Below are 16,441 nucleotides of genomic sequence, written 5' to 3'. Positions count from 1 at the left end.
CTAAACTGTATCAATGGAAACATCAAGTAGACAGTAAAAAACAACAACAACAACAAAATAAAAAAAAAAACAACAACAACAACAACAACAAAACTCAGGGAACCCCCTCATCTAATTTACATGAGAACTTTCATTCCCACTGCAGTGTTTCACACTTTATATATGCCAGTATTTAGAAATTAGGATTTGAAGGAACGTTTCACATGACAAGCTCTCAAAAGACAATGTTCCTAACATTATTTATTTTCCTTTACAAATTGTACTTTAACTGTTACCTTGGAGTAAATACAGAATTGAGCATGGACCTGTTTTTCTGACAATGGTTTGTAGGGTTATAAGGAGGAAAACATACAGTAATTAGTTTTCCTAATTCAGACTTGTGAGTAACAGAAAAATAATGACAAACACTAAACTTATTACCAATCTTCTATCATTAATGTGTCATTTTATAACCCACAATGACTTCTTGATCTAAAACAGAGTTTCTTGAGAACATTTCCACAGAAGGAACCATTTGCTCTGCCTTGGGCCTGTCTGCTTTGCTCGGAGAAGCTGATGATTCAGTTCTCCTGTTTATCTGGGTCCTCAGAAAAGAAATCAGAGTAGATTTTAGTGCAGCTGGACTCTTAATTGATGTGGTAGACCAAAGAAATGTATCAGGGAACTGATCCTTCTTTTGGAGGGACGTGAGATCAGCAATATTAGCATTGAAGAATGGAAGTTATCAGAAGGCACTTGCTCTCAGTCCTACATCATGGAGGCTGGCAGCGAACCCTAGGTCGGGGAGATGTGTGTGCAGATCTCTTACATGGACTGTAAAGCAGTCTGTGGTGGTGACTACTCTGGTCCACATTCCAGCTCCAAACTGCAATTGGGGAGAGTATTGATGACTCAAAAGTAGGTAGGAGGGAGACAAAAACGTACTAATGGATGTAGGCTTTGATCTGGTCTATTCTGTTTGGTTTGTGTTTGTTTGTTTCCTGGCCGACAATTATGTTATGCACATCTCACATCAAAACTGAGCCAGGATGCTATACAGCTGTGCCTTTCAAAAGACAAGATCTACATGCATTTACTCTTCAGTCCCTATAATAATGTTTCAACATAGAGAAAACACAGCATCAGCTGTGCCCTTAATAACAGTAAAATGGACTGTGGTAGAGGAGAAGGAGAATATCAAATGCATGAAGTCTGAAAAATAAAGCATTTAAAAAAATCCATGACCTGGCCACAGATTTGGGATAAGCAGCCTGTGGATGTATTCATCAACTTATGCGGGGCCTAAGGGGCAACAGGAAGTGAGGAAGTGAGGTGTGCATCCTGATGCTAAAGTGGTCAGAAAACAGTGGTTGTCCTTAGCCTCTATTGAGGTTTTGTAATAGGAGGCACATGTAAGTAGATCTCTGTGAATTTGTGGCCAGCCTGATGTATATTGTCAGTTCTAGGCCAGCCAGGGATACATAACAAGGCTCTGTGTCAAAAGCAAACAAATAAACAAAGGAAACAAAATGAGTCTTATACCATACAAGCAAAGAAAGCATTTTTCTCATTGATTATCAGTATAGGCAATGTCTAGTTATTATCGATTAAAAAAGAAAATTAATGTTTTTTCTCCTCACAGGTACAAGATGCATTTAGATGCCGATTGAGAAACTGCCAGGACCCAATCAATGCTGACTCTTCAAGTTCTTTTCCTAATGGGCATGCTCAAATCATGGTGAGTGTTTATTTTCCTTCCTCTTGGTAATTAACTCATGGTTTCTCAAGAACTTATATAACAAACTCCTTGTTAATAAAATAGCATAAAAATCATAACTTGGCCTTAGTTCTCTAAGATTAATATTGTGGGAGCTGGAGAGATGACTTAGTGCTTAGAAATAACTTGCTGCCTTTCCAAAGGACTGAAGGTCAGTTCCCAGCACCCACAGGATTACCTGTAGCTCCAGCTCCAAGGAGTTTGTCACCCCCTTCTGGCCTCTATGTGTTCCTGCATGCATGAGTATATGCACACACACACACACACACACACACACACACACACACACACACACACAAATCATAAAACAAATCTTTAAAATAAATACTTGATACTTTAACACCCAATACATTTTAATCCTGGATTGCCTTCGAATCAAGGGTCTGCTTTTGGCAGTATTTAGAATGGTGCTCTATACAATGGTTGATAATATTTTTTATCTTGTCCAAATTCAAGATAATGATTTCTAAACAGGAACACTATGGACTTTCACATCTAGGGGTATGTGTGTGTGTGTGTGTGTGTGTGTGTGTGTGTGTGTGTGTGTGTGTGTGTGTGTGTGTGTGTGTGTGTGTGTGTGTGTGTGTGTTCTTTCCTTTCGTTCTTTTTATTAATTTTTGAGATTTCCTTAAGCAGGTTTTGATCATGCTCCCTCGACCAACTGAGACTTAGCCGAATTATAGAGTCCTCAGAGGGGTTGCAACTTGGATCAGTTAAATATGTATCTTTATGGGTGCCTCAAGGTAATGGCAGTTCTCCTAGGCAGCCTAAAGAGAGCACCAAGGGACTGAAAGCACAAGGAAAAGGCACCCTTCCAATGATAGGTCCAGACAGTACACGAGCCCAGAGTACTGTTGGAATCAAGGCTGCTGTAGGCATAAACACATTGGCAAGCTTTAAATGAGACAAAATCACCTTCATCAAATCAGAAATGCAAGTCAGGAGTTGCTGCGAATGCTTGGAATGCCAGCACTGGGAGGCCGAGGCAAGATGAGTCTAGCTTAAGGGCACTCTGGACTGCATAACATGAGTCTGTCTCAAAACAAAACAGAACAGCCAGCCAACCAAACAACCTCAGAGAACGATGACCGGGTAGGAATGAGTTTTCTGTGGCATAGCTGATTTATTATTAACATTTTTTGGGCTTGAAACCTAATAATACCATAAGCAATAGGTTAGCAGCTAAAAATTGAGCAATAATAACCAATTCCTTACAAAAACAAGATGGCCATAAAAATCTCTAAGATGCTGATGGTGAGATGGCTACATGGTACAGCAGACGCATACCTGGTGATCTGAATTTGGTCCCTAGTACCCACTTCAACTTAGAAAGAAAGAAACAACCCCCACCGAGTTTTCCTCTGACCCCAACACACGTGCTGCAGCATGTGTGCTTACACATAGAACAACAACAACAGTAATAATAATTTAAAATTAATATTAGTAAAGAAAGGCATAGTGTTGACAGAAGTTCGTTACAACAGGCTAATTTGATTTACCATTAAAAAAATAACTTGATTCGTTTAAAATAAGAATTTAGGGGAAGGCTAACATCTCAAAGATTCTAGGCCAGCCACACTAACAAATGGTTAACCACCAGCTTTAATCTGTGCACCCGGGAGCCCTTTATAATGGTAGAGGAATATAATTCTGCAGAGTTGTGACTTTAGCAAAGCTACATAATAGAATATCACAGGTAACACACTGAAACCGGAAGTATAAAATACAAAGAACAAAGTCATGTATGTATAATAAATAAATAACGATTTATTTATTAGGTACCCAATAGTGTGCCTTCTGGTTCTCCTTCCTTCACCATCCTAAGAGTTAGCTTACAGATGTATGCCACCACTTCCACATTTATTCGGTACTGGGATTGAACCCAGAGCCTCAGGCATGCTAAGAAAATACTCTCCTACCCCTTTAAACTTTTTGGATTGAGCCTAGTCTCATGGACCTTGACCTCACTCTCTGGCTCAGATAGGCCTTGAATGTGTAGTTTTCATACTTTATCTTCCTAAGTAGCTAGAATTACCACTGGAACCAAAAGTCTCAAATAAAATTCCATTGTTTTGTAAGGGGTTATGTTACCATATCAAAACCATCCCATTTTCCATGGGTTTTATACACAGTTTTGTCTCTAGGAAATTCTGATTATTCCCTGAGAATACTCTTTTGCACAAAACAATAAACGATATGTAGCAGCCATTAATGTGTAAGAGTCAGTAAATAGAAATATCAAAAACATTTGAAATCTTCTTTAAATGATGATTCAATGCCTTGTTATTTCTTGTTACAGACAGACTTCGAAAAGGATGTAGACATTGCTTGTCGATCAGGTAAGAACACTTTGGCCTTTAAAATATAATCTGTAAAGATGTGAAATCATTTTGTGAAGGTTTTTTTTTAATGCTGTTTTTGCGTCACACTCATCTGGATGACTGGTGACATCTTCCAATGACAATCACCATAACATCAGGGATATATACATAGAGGGGAGAAAGAAGGAATGAAAAGTGAGAAGCAATAAGGAATGAATTATTGAGAGCACCACAGCATCAAAACACACTACATGTGCCATAAACTTCCATCGGCATGAATAAGGGCAGCCATAAGGCAAATCACTATAGCCTGTCTCTTTATCATATATAGACCATGAATCACTAGACTGATGAACTACCACGTGTGTGTGTGTGTGTGTGTGTGTGTGTGTGTGTGTGCACATGTGTGTTAATAGTAGCTGTCCTCTAGCCACTGCTAACTTTTCACTAGAAAAGAGGGCTTCAATTTTGTATGTTTTTCACTAGTTGGGAAGTAGTATTGCAAAGCACATCAAGATGAAGCACATGCTGCCACACATTCTATATTTCTTGTTCTCTGTGCTGTCCTCTGCTTAATAAAAGTATATATACAGACTTAATCTGTATGTCCACCCAAACATTTGAAATCGACTATCATTTAGCTCAGTATGAGTATTTTATTTGTTTGTTTGCCGTAGGTTTGGTTTAGTTGGTTGATTTTAGTTTGGTTTGGTGTTTTGTTTTTTTGCATCTTCCCAGGCCTAGTGCTGAATATAGCCCCCCTATTTGTCAATAAGCTTAAATTATAGTGCCCACCATCTTTTGTCACGGTTGGCCATTCACTTGTATGGATACGGTCTACGTTCACCTCTGATTTTTGTTACAGTGCAAGTGTCAGCTTGTCATCTTAAATGCCTAAGGTGTTTTCTAGGTGCTGTCAAGGATTCTCCTTCTACGATTATGTAAAATTTATGCTTCTGGTATGTTTTCCTAGGGAAAAAAACCCCTCTGCTTTTATCTCTGTTAGCTGTCATCTTAACTTTTTTCAGGATAGCATCCATTTGAGCTTGTGTAGCCACTGAACCTTGGAAACAGAACCTTCTAAGTCTCCATCTATACTGGGTATTAAGGAGTTAAATGTCATGACAAGGACTACCAAGCCTGCTGAGCCTGCTGTGTGGGGAAAGGCACCCACCTCCTACCTTCCAGACTCCCTTATGTATTGTTTTCAGATTCAACTCAGAGTCATTAAAATCTGTGCAAATGTCAAATCATATTTCTTGCCATGATCTCAAGCACATGGGAGACTAATCTTGTATTCCTGAATTCAATCAAAACACTCAGGGTGGGGCACCGCCACAGCAGCCCTAAGCTAGTGGCTATGATTTGGCTACCCATAGTGAGCCTATGAGAAAAGTACAACCTTTCTTTTCCTATAGAAAAAAAAAATCTAACAAAATGTTGCCAAGGCATAGTCTCACTGGTATTTAGTTTCATGAACCTACAAGTTAGCTGGTAAAATACTTTTCTCCGGCTTATCCATCTGCTACGATTCACAAGCCATGGGGCAAATTTTCCCATTTATAGAATGTAACTTGGCTGTGTCGGGAGGCTGGAATTTATTTTAATGGTTAGGGATCTGTTTAATTCATAATCGCCTGTTCTCAATCTAGCTTCCATTCCTCTCTTCATTTCCTTAGAGTTCTCGACAGGGAAGAATGAGAACATTTTATTTTTTCTTTTCCTTAACAGCTATTCATATCAAACCAGTGCTTTGTCAAAGTGTGGTGCCCAAACAGGCAATGTTGGCGTCACCCAACACCTCCTAGAAATGCAGTGTTTGACGATCTACCTAGACTTTCTAGGTCAGAAACTGTGGGCTGAGGACACAGTAACCAGGATTGTTACAAGCCATTCAGAGTGATGCATAGTGACGGCTGAAAAATCTTCATGTCAGAGCCTCTTCCCAGAGATGTAGCTCCCAGCTTTTCAGCATGCACAAGGGTGTATTTTCACAGATTGTTCCTTTTTCCTCAGTCTGCACTGGAGTCTTGGATTAAGCCTTTTAAACACAGACCAGTGTCTCTGTATTACTCAAAAACAAGTTACAACGTTTTTCTGTTTCTGTTTTCATTTTCGGCCAAGGCCTCTTTAGTTGAGCTCTTCAGCTGTTTTCTTCAGTTTTCCATGGGATTTCTGCGTGTGGTGAAATGTACTAAATGTGAAAGGCTGCGTTCCTAGGCCCTGAGCACCCCGTTCTAAGCTCTGAAACTGCTTGTGTAGCTGCTGGAGTGTACATCTGCTTCTGCTAGCTATTCAGGCTGCCTTCTGTGTGACTTAAATTTGATTTCTGTTCTGCCTTTCACAACTTGATTAATTTCTCTCGAAGGTCTTGCTTCAACATTGTTGCCTTGTGCAGGAGGTGCACGTACCAGGCTTGTTTACATGCTAAGCAAATCAAAGGAGCAGGTCATCTCTCACATACTGTGGACACAGACATGGACATAAAAATAATTACATTTCTCAGATATTTAATAAACACAGATCATATCATAAAAAAGCTAAATGTATCATGCATCCAGATTATGATACCAGTACTTACTACCCCAAGGCTTCCTTCATAGTTTATAATCTATTAACAAAGGTGTGAAAACATCTATACATCCCTAATATAATACAATATGTTCTTATAATGTTTCTTTTTTTGTTGTTTGTTAGTTTGTTTGTTTGTTTGTTTTTTGAGACAGGGTTTCTCTGTGTAGCTTTGGCTGTCGCCCTAGACTCACTTTGTAGACCAGGCTGGCCTCAAAATCACAGAAATCCACTTGCATCTGCCTCCCGAGTGCTGGGATTAAAGGCGAGCGCCACCACACCCGGCTTTGTTTCTTTAAATTTTAGTGCTATTAATTTTGGATTAATTTGTGTGTAATGTTGAAAACTAAAATGATTCTGAGAATTTGGAAATGCTTTTAAACATTGTCTTAATTTCAACTATAGTTACATTAACTAACAAACTTCACCCTTTACTGTTTCATTTATAATTATTTCTGGAAATTGCCGTGTATTGCTGCTCTCTTACTATCTTCAGAAGTTTAGGTTTTATTTTGATGCTGCTTTTTGCTTTTATAAAGTGTAGGTAGCCAAGGCTGCCACAGCCTCCCAAGTGCTGTAATTGCATACTACCCCCATGCTAGATTTTGAAATAACATCTTAAAGCTTGATTTCTTAATATTTTTTACATATTAATAATCCAAAATATAAAAATCCATGACCACATTGTAGATTCATGAAAAAATATGAATACTTAACATGACATGATATAGGAAACAAGCAGGCAATAATTCGATAATAGATAAAAGCATCTCCAAAGATAGCATTTATTGTATTAGTGGTTCATGCTTTGGGCAATTTTAAAGGCTTTATTTCCTCATAGTAGCAAAATTATTCATAATCTCCTATTTTTTGAACTTCTGTGCTAATTCACAATTAGGTTTCTGTTCAAAACTTGGACAATTGGCAAAATTCCGCCTGTCTGAAAGTTTTCACACTTTCAAAACACATGTTGTAGAGTTAGTTACCTGTAGAGGTGAACTTTTCTGCTTCGCCTTGTGGGCAAAGTGGCCATCCTGCACCAGTTTTGCTTTGAGACAGCTTCTCTCTATGTAGGGCTGGCTGTCCTGAAACTCACTATGTAGATTAGGTTGGCCTCGAATTCACAGAGATCTGTCTGTCTCTGCCTCCCAAGTGCCAGGATTAATGACATGGACTACCACACCCAGCCCTCAAGAAGCTCTTTTAATGAACAAAGCTTCTAGAAAAACTTCAGAACAAAGGACAAAAGAAAGTAGCAAATTTGTATGAACAAGATCTATATTTTTATGGAAATGATTTGAAGAAGATTGATGGAAAGATCTTCTCTGGTAATCTACCCTCTGCCTGAAAATTAATGCAGAACTTTTTTCAGGGCAGGACATTGAGATTTTTGGAAAGACAGTTAATGAACTTTCAGATATGCTTTAATCTATGGTTCACTTAAGATCTGTGGTAGCATCTGAGTAATCTGGACCATAGGCAAACAAATGCAAATAAACTGTTAAAAGATTACTTTTCTTTTACTTTGCTGTTTAGTATGAAGATACATGATATAGAATAATGATTAAAAAACAAAGATTTCCTTCTTATTAACTTCCGTCCTGTAATTGCAGTGCTGCATAAGGATATCGGTCCTTGCCGAGCAGCAACAATAACAGGAACACTCTCCCGGATCTCTCTAAATGATGATGAGGAAGAAAAGGGAACGAACCCCGAAGGGCTAAGCTATTCAACATTGCCTGGAAATGTCATTTCCAAAGTCATCATCCAACAGCCCACAGGCTTGCACATGCCCATGAGCATGAATGAGCTCAGCAGTCAATGCCTGAAAAAAGAGAACACTGAATTGCGGAGAACTGTGTACCTATGCACGGATGACAACTTGAGAGGGGCCGATATGGACATCGTCCACCCTCAGGAAAGAGTGATGGAGAGTGACTATATTGTGATGCCTAGAAGTTCTGTAAATACCCAGCCATCGATGAAAGAGGAAAGCAAGATGAATATTGGCATGGAGACCTTGCCGCATGAAAGGCTACTGCACTACAAAGTGAATCCTGAATTCAGTATGAATGCACCCGTCATGGACCAGTTTACTATGAACTTAGATCAGCATCTTGCACCCCAGGAACATATGCAGAGTTTACCCTTTGAGCCTCGCACGGCTGTGAAGAATTTCATGGCCTCTGAGTTGGATGACAATACAGGACTATCAAGAAGTGAAACAGGATCGACGATATCTATGAGCTCTCTAGAGGTGAGTCGTAAGAAGTTAAACAGGGCCTTGTTATCTGAAGGGTGTACAGCCTGATTCATGTCATGTTGGTGTTGGACATGACACATGTTAGTTTTGGCAGAGTTCCTGGTATGTTGCATATTAATAACTGGCCATAAAGATTATCTAGTAGTGCATTTGAATCTCCTGGCTCAAGATGTTATTAAACAGTCCCAGTGTGTTTAAAGTGATAATGGTCAATCCTAATTCTCTCATATTGGGACTCATGTGTGACATTCATAAAGAAAATACAGCAGGTCCTCTTGAGGTTTCACTGATATGAGAGAGCATTTTGAAACACAACATAATAACTGGATTGTGTTGCAAATTCAAAGCTAGATCTAAATCTCCTACAAGGCCATCTATTTATATGAAGCTGAAATGTTTGCGTGAGGTGTACCACTACACTTACTATAAACTAACTATTACTTATTGGATCAATATTATTTAGAATGAATGTTTTGTTCTTGATCCTGCAGAGTGGTGAGCATTAAAAGTATTGGTCCTTAATTGTTAAATGCAAAAGTGTATATTCTAAGTATACTAAGGACAACAGCTTTTGCCTTTCATAATGCCACCAGCAATAAAAACTTAAACTACTTTCATCTTTTTTCATCTCAGTGTAGTAGAGAATCACTCACTGTTTTCATCATCATTCCTACTGTATTAGAATTACACAAGTTGGATTCAAGAATCATATCTGATTTTCTACTGGCATATACCATTACCCTTGCACTGATTTGTATGTATCCTTTATGTTGAAGTCTTGCTATAGACCCATTAATAAGATATAGAGTCTATATTTTAAAAACCCACATGTATTCTTATTTACCGTATATGTACATGTATATACATATATAGCCAATTGTGTTAATGTATTATATTATTGCATAATCTACTATTAATAGAAAAACTACTGTAGTTGCTCATGTGGTTTTTCCATCAGAATTATTCTGATAACATATGTTCTAAAGTGCAAAAGTCCCTTAAGGCAGTGGCTCCTCCAGATTCCCCAAGGCCGTGGCTTTCACTTTGTCCAAACTAAAATGGACCATTAAATGTAGATAATTCTAGTTTTCACAAGGAGGACAAGAAAATTCTAGAACAAAACCAGAATATAAATATAGTCCAAAAGGAAAAAGTCTTAAGTCTGCACAAATCCATGTAAGAATCATTCTCAGATTCAAAGGTGTAGACAGAGACAGCAAAGTAAATTCTACTCCAGAGTAGCAGGTGTGCCCTCTGGACAGAAGCATCCATTTTTCTTAACTACTACAATTGCTACTGCTATGCCAATCATAATTCACAGATATTAGTGTATCCACTATAATAATGATCACATAAACACAAGCTACAAAATGTTCATACAGAATGGCAAAGGGTTTTAAGAGGATCGAGTAAATATATACATAAGAATATAATATCAAAAGTAACAATAACACTGTGGGAGGTTTTTTTTTCTATACAATGACTATTTTAAAGTTACTATAGAAATTTGAATGGAATTACGCTAAAATAATTTGGGTGTTGTGAAAATGTTTTACATTTAACATCTAGAACCCAACTGAGTCTGCTACTGCGCATGTTTTGTGCACTTGTACAAGAGTGTATATTTTCCAAGTATCAATTGCTTCACCTTCTAATTTTTTTCAAATCTCTATATCCCTATTTTTAATCACAAACATCAAATATATGTTTTAAGCTTAAAAATCATATATATGTGTGTGTGTATATAAACATATGTATATATGAGTCATCAACGGATCTACATTTCAGTGACTTAGAGATCATAAAACATATTTTGAAAACAAAATTCAGAATTCAGAATAAAACTTAGTTCCTCATCCATTCTATTTTTTTTAAGTGATTATTAATTTAATCACTTTACATCCTGATCACAGTCCCTTCTGCCCTCTCCTCCCGGTCCCACCTTCACATGCCCCTTCCTTTCATTTCCCTCTCTTCTTTTCAGTGAAGGGGAGTCCCCCAAGGGGTACCAAGCCACCCTGGCACCCCACGTTGCAGCAGGACTAAGTGCATCCTCTCCCACTGGGGCCTGATGAAGCAGCCCTTTCCTGGGAGAAAGTGACCCAGTGGTAGACAACAGAGTCAGAGACAGCCCTTTCTTCCATTGTTAGGAGACCCACATGTTGACCAAGCTGCACATTTGCTCATATATGGGGGTGGGGGGTGGCGGTTCTAGGCCCAGTCCATGCATGCTCTTTGGTTGGTGGTTTAGTCTCTGTGATCCCCAATGGGCCCAGGTTAATTGTCATTCATTCTTTGAAAGTGTTTAATAGTAACTGCTTAGGTGACCTTTTAGGAAACAACTGAAAGAAAATACATACATGAAAGAGTGGTTAATAAAATTAGGATTTTTATAGAATTTTTCACTAGCAGATTCTCAAATCCTGTTAAAAACATGAATTAATTAATCTTCACAGCACTTAAACAAGTTGTTATAATCTTTATGAAACAGGAGGTTATATATGCAGGGACATATATCCTGGAAGAAGTTGACAAGCCATTGCATGATCTATTCATGGGCATAATGTGAAGATGTGAGATTAACTCAGGAGTTTTCCTCCAAAAAAGGTGACAAGAAGGGCAGATGCTGCTAGCTGATAGCACGGAATTCAGTAGTCATGGGAAAACTGCATCCAAGAAAAGACACAAGTTGAGGTAGAAAGAAAAAAAAAAAAGAAAAGCAAAGAGCCCGGAGTGGGTGAGTGGGTGGGAGCAGCTATTCAAGTAAGCAAGAAGCAACAAAGAAAGGAGGAGGCCCCAAATGCTGCAGTGCCAGTAGAAAAGACTCCAGCCTCCAGGGGAGCGTGTTCTGCTAACACCCAATTATTGGGTGTAAATGTTTAAGACATTCACGGAGTTCCTTGGCACAAAAGTGTATCCAGATTTTTTCCCATGCCCATTATTACATTCTGCTTTGCCTTAACTGTATTTATTCCCAGAATGATCCTGTTAAACCAATTCTAAAAACTCTTAGAATTTGGGTTTTCATAAAAATCTGGCCCAAGATGTCCTCTAACTACTTCCCTTAAGGTGAAGAAAAAATTGTCTTCAGTACTTTAAATATTCATCTTCAGAAAACAAAATAGATCAGGTACACAATGCATGCGTGTACATGGGAGATCGAGTAAAGTTGAACAGTGATGAGGATGGACCATGGTGTCATGATCTTAAGCACCAGAGTTCAAGTCTTAGAACGTAGTTCTTTCAAGTTATTGTCTTAAAATTGTGAGTTCATTATTGTTTATAAAAAGACAAGTGGAGTTGTCAACACGGCTGCACTGCCACGCTCATGAATTCCCAGTAGCTGTGGTTGCCCACATAAGACCTACATGAGAAAAAGCCAGACCTTTTAAGCATGGAAGGCTTCCTAAGCTCAAGGCCTAGGTGAGAAGCTATTGATGGCCATGGCTTCTGGAGGAGGAAGAGTATGTTTTCATTACAGCTGTGCCCCTCTTAAGTTGACCACGCTCCAGTGGATGGCCCCACAGTGAGCCAATGGGCACAGCACAAATTAGACTCAGCAAGCTACTGCGAGAGAAAAGAGGACGTGAAGTTGAGAGGAGTGAAGAGTAAGGATCTGGGAGGTTAGGGAGAGAAATGGAGAATAAGTATGGTCAAAATACATTTTATGAATTTCTCAAAGAATTAATTAAAATATATCTTGAAAGGGCAGATCAGCCTAATTTGTGGGTTGCAGTAGTTCCTGTTCAATTATTTATTTATTTATTTATTTATTTATTTATTTATTTATTGGCAATTTATATGTGCATTATTGGCAGTCAAGGTTGGCCAGCATTTGCTCTGAGTCTGAAACGCTGTGTGTATTGAACAGCTTGTGACTGTGCATGACCTATATCTGTTTGGTCATGACCCATCCTTTACTCCTTTTCCATGATCACTCAGGGTTAGCATAAGTCTCTTGTCACTGACTTCTGGGAGGGTTCAGCCAGCATGAAGCACTGGCTAGAGTCTAGGTTTGGACCCACCTCATCTTCCTCTGTCCATCTGTGTTAGGGGGTCTCTTGGCTTCTTCCATTAATCCATCGGGCACCTTATGGTTCCCTATGTGCCTTTTCTGCTTCCCTACCACTTGACATGTTGTCCTCACGTAATGCCAGAGTGACTTCTATGACTCCCCTGTCAAGTCTTGCCTTAGTACCGCTTATCAACAAAACAGTTGCGAAATGGAAAAAAGTTTATATGGTACAGCACAACATTATTTTACCGTACACAGAAAGTTTGCTACTCCAACTTCTCTGTGTGCTTTCATACACAAAATATCTATCTGGATGTGACCTCAGAGAAGTCTTACCGCATTTGTAAAAGAGTGTTTGTAAATATCTCTCTAGGCTCCTCCCACCCCAGATACAGAATACTAGCACTCAGCCTAATGGTTACCGAAAGTAAAATATTTTAGTGATAATGACACTTCCTAGGCGCCTCCCTTTGGCTGCCATGGGGACCACATTACATGAAAACCTTTTGAAGACTGTGAGCAACCCTTCAGATGTACAGTTGTATTATGATTATGTCATTAGTGTCACACTCTGAGTGTTTTTGAAGAAGCTCAATTACTACTAAATGGAGATTCAGGATGTTATTGCCTCGCTTAGGAACCAGGAGACACTGTCTCAAACAGACGCCATATAAAACTGACCATGTGCAGAAACCATGCTTCACACACACACACACACACACACACACACACACACACACACACACACACACGTATCTATACTCATGTCAATCTGGTAAAAGGAAAACAATCTCTCTTTATTGCTTTGTTTTTGCTCTTGGATTAGAGAATCTTATCTTTTATGCAGGCATACAAACAAAATTAGCTTGAATAAAAGCTATTTCAGAAAATTAATTATTCCCAGACTTCGTTGGCACTGCTATTTTTAATGGATTTGTTATCAAAGCTTTCTCCCTGTGAGTGAGTCCATTGCTCATCCTGTAATAGAAACTTCTAATGGCATTCATATTGCCATTCATTAGTCGGTGGAATTCATTACTTGCTGTGAATCTTCTAGTGTCTTGTCTGGTTTAATTTTCAGTGACACAAATAATGACCTAGCACCTCTGTGAAATTATTCATCATTCTACAGAGTTGCATGTGGAGGCCTCTCTAGGCACATATGCCTACTCAGTGGCCCTCTGAGTAGCCTGAGACCATGGCACATTTTCTCACTTTAAAATTATTCTTAAAAAAAAATATTCTCCCTCCTATCAGTAAAATGATTGACTTCCTAATAAGTTGTTCTGGTACTCTTAGCTGCCAATCTGTCTACTTGAGGTGGTTTTCTTTGTATATTTACTTCACTTGGTTAACCAAACTCTCCCAAGGTGTCCTTTAAAACAGGAGCAATACAAGCGGTCACTTTGGTTTGAATTGTGGGGTCGTCATATTACACCCCTTCAAACATTCACCATTAACTTTGCGACTGCAAACTGTTGTGACATATCTTCTTCTAAATGCTAGAGCTGTACATATAATTAAGAGAGGACTAGAGAAGTGGATGTGTAGGTGGCAAAAGGGGAACAGACAGAGCTTTTAGAGATCAAATAGGCGGCGACTCATAGGTGGATTTATGTGGAGGAGGAAGGTTATGTGTAAAGAAGGGTCAGTGTTAAGCCTTTGTCTTGGTTGACTAGTTATTAGCATCATCTGCGATGAGAAAGGCCATGCAAAAATGCGACATTTGCATATTGAAAGATGGTACTAAAATGTAAGGGATAAGCCATGTAATCCAGGAGAGCGAGAGCGTTAGGGCAGAAAAGACCTCAGGAGCTCCATGTTTGGAATGAAGGGGCATAGGAAGCAGCCAGCACAAGACATTTCAAAAGGAGCTGCAGTCAATGAAAGAAGAGAAAAGGGGGAAGGGGAGAAAAGCCGAGCGCTGATGAGTGCTTTAATGAGGAGGTGATTAACTTTCTACAGCTTCTGAGAGTCCAGTGAGATGAGGGTGGAAAATTGACCTTGCTGTTTGTCCAAATGGAGCTCATTAGAGGCCTTTGACAAGAATTTTAATGGAGTGTTAAGAGCATAATGCAGTTGGGATGAGTTCTAAGTGGCATATTACAAAAAATGAAACTGCATGGGAAAAGGATGTTGCTCGGAAGAAAAGGCTATATAGACAGAATGAATTATATCCTCGCAAAATATTTTACATCACGTTGGCTTGTTTTAATTTTACATGTAACATTCTTTTAAATTTCAAATTATTCGTTATTAATAAAAAAAAATCAAGTGGCTTGGCCACAGTTACTTCTCTTTGTTTAATATACAATCGGAGCTGAGGGGATGGGTCAGTCAGGAAAGAGCTTGCATTGTGATCATAAGGATTTCATTTCAGCCCCTGGAGCCCAGGTAAAACTTAGGCACAGTGTTGTCACATGCTTAAAACCCCAACTCTGGGGAGGTAGAAATGGACAGATGCCTAGAGTTCACTGGCCAGCCAGAGGACCGTACTCGGCAAAGTCCAGACCACTGAGAGACCCTGTCCTAAAATAAATAGATAAATAAATAAGCCAAAATATGGGCAGTATCTGAGGTCCTTTAGCCTCCACACACATGCCTACGCACACAGGAACAGGCACACACACACACACACACACACACACACACACACACACACACACACACCAAGCAAACAACAGTCTTTATTTCTAACCACTTTTATGACTTAAGGTAGCACTCTACAAGACACAGGAGGACATGTAAACAAACATGTGAGTCAGAGTCTCAGCAAACTTCAGCCTCAAAACACTTTCCAGAACATGTATGTGCACTTGGGTAGAAACAGACAAAAAAACAAATGTGCTGGGGTTTTCTGGTTGCTCATCGGCAAACGGACCTTCTCAGTAGCAAGTGTCACACCTGTTTGTTATTGTAGCATTGCTCATAATGTAGCAATTAGAATGAATGTTTTGTTTTGTTTTTATCCAACACAGGTTTTCTGTGAAATAATCATCATCAATTTGACTTTTTTCTTCTTCTTCAAAATACAATTTGCTTGGAAAAATTAATCCGTCTGACCTTGCTTTATGCTTCTAAAGCATTTCAGTTCCACTGCTATGAAATGTGGATGGCCAGGGTGGTCTAGTATTACTCTTGCTGAGTTCCAGAAGAGTTTTACAAAATATCACAGGCAACTAGTGTGTAAAGTACTATGCTGCATGGCTGAGCTAGTGAGATCTCACACAGAAAAGGTTGGACTTCAAACAGACCCGAGTTGTTCATCACAGTCCACGTGCTTACCTGCTGTGATTTGCTCACATTACTTTAAGTCCACTGGCGTTCAGTTGCATTAATTCACAAAATGACACTATTTTCCACAACCATTCCATAGAAACTACTTTATAAGATGCACAAAGTCGAAACACTATTGTGAGGAAGCATGCACACACACACACACAGAGAGAGAGAGAGAGAGAGAGAGAGAGAGAGAGCGCGAGAGAGAGAGAGAGAGAGAGAGAGAGAGAGAGAGA

The 16,441-nt window shown here is 39.1% G+C and overlaps 1 protein-coding gene across 2 annotated transcripts in view; it reads left to right on the top strand.

Moving 5' to 3' along the window:
- Positions 1-16,441, top strand: part of ADGRB3 (adhesion G protein-coupled receptor B3) — a 708,182-nt gene that overhangs the window by 669,324 nt on the left and 22,417 nt on the right. For both annotated transcript variants that reach the window (XM_084755178.1, XM_084755177.1), the window contains exons 26-28: positions 1,622-1,717; positions 4,056-4,095; positions 8,262-8,905. In XM_084755178.1, coding sequence (XP_084611304.1) covers positions 1,622-1,717; positions 4,056-4,095; positions 8,262-8,905 — 780 coding nt within the window. The remainder of the gene's footprint in view (positions 1-1,621; positions 1,718-4,055; positions 4,096-8,261; positions 8,906-16,441) is intronic.

Source organism: Acomys minous (genome assembly GCF_964271855.1).
Source record: "Acomys minous genome assembly, chromosome: 13".
Taxonomy (NCBI): Eukaryota; Metazoa; Chordata; class Mammalia; order Rodentia; family Muridae; genus Acomys; species Acomys minous.
This window is presented reverse-complemented; position numbering and strand designations above follow the sequence as displayed.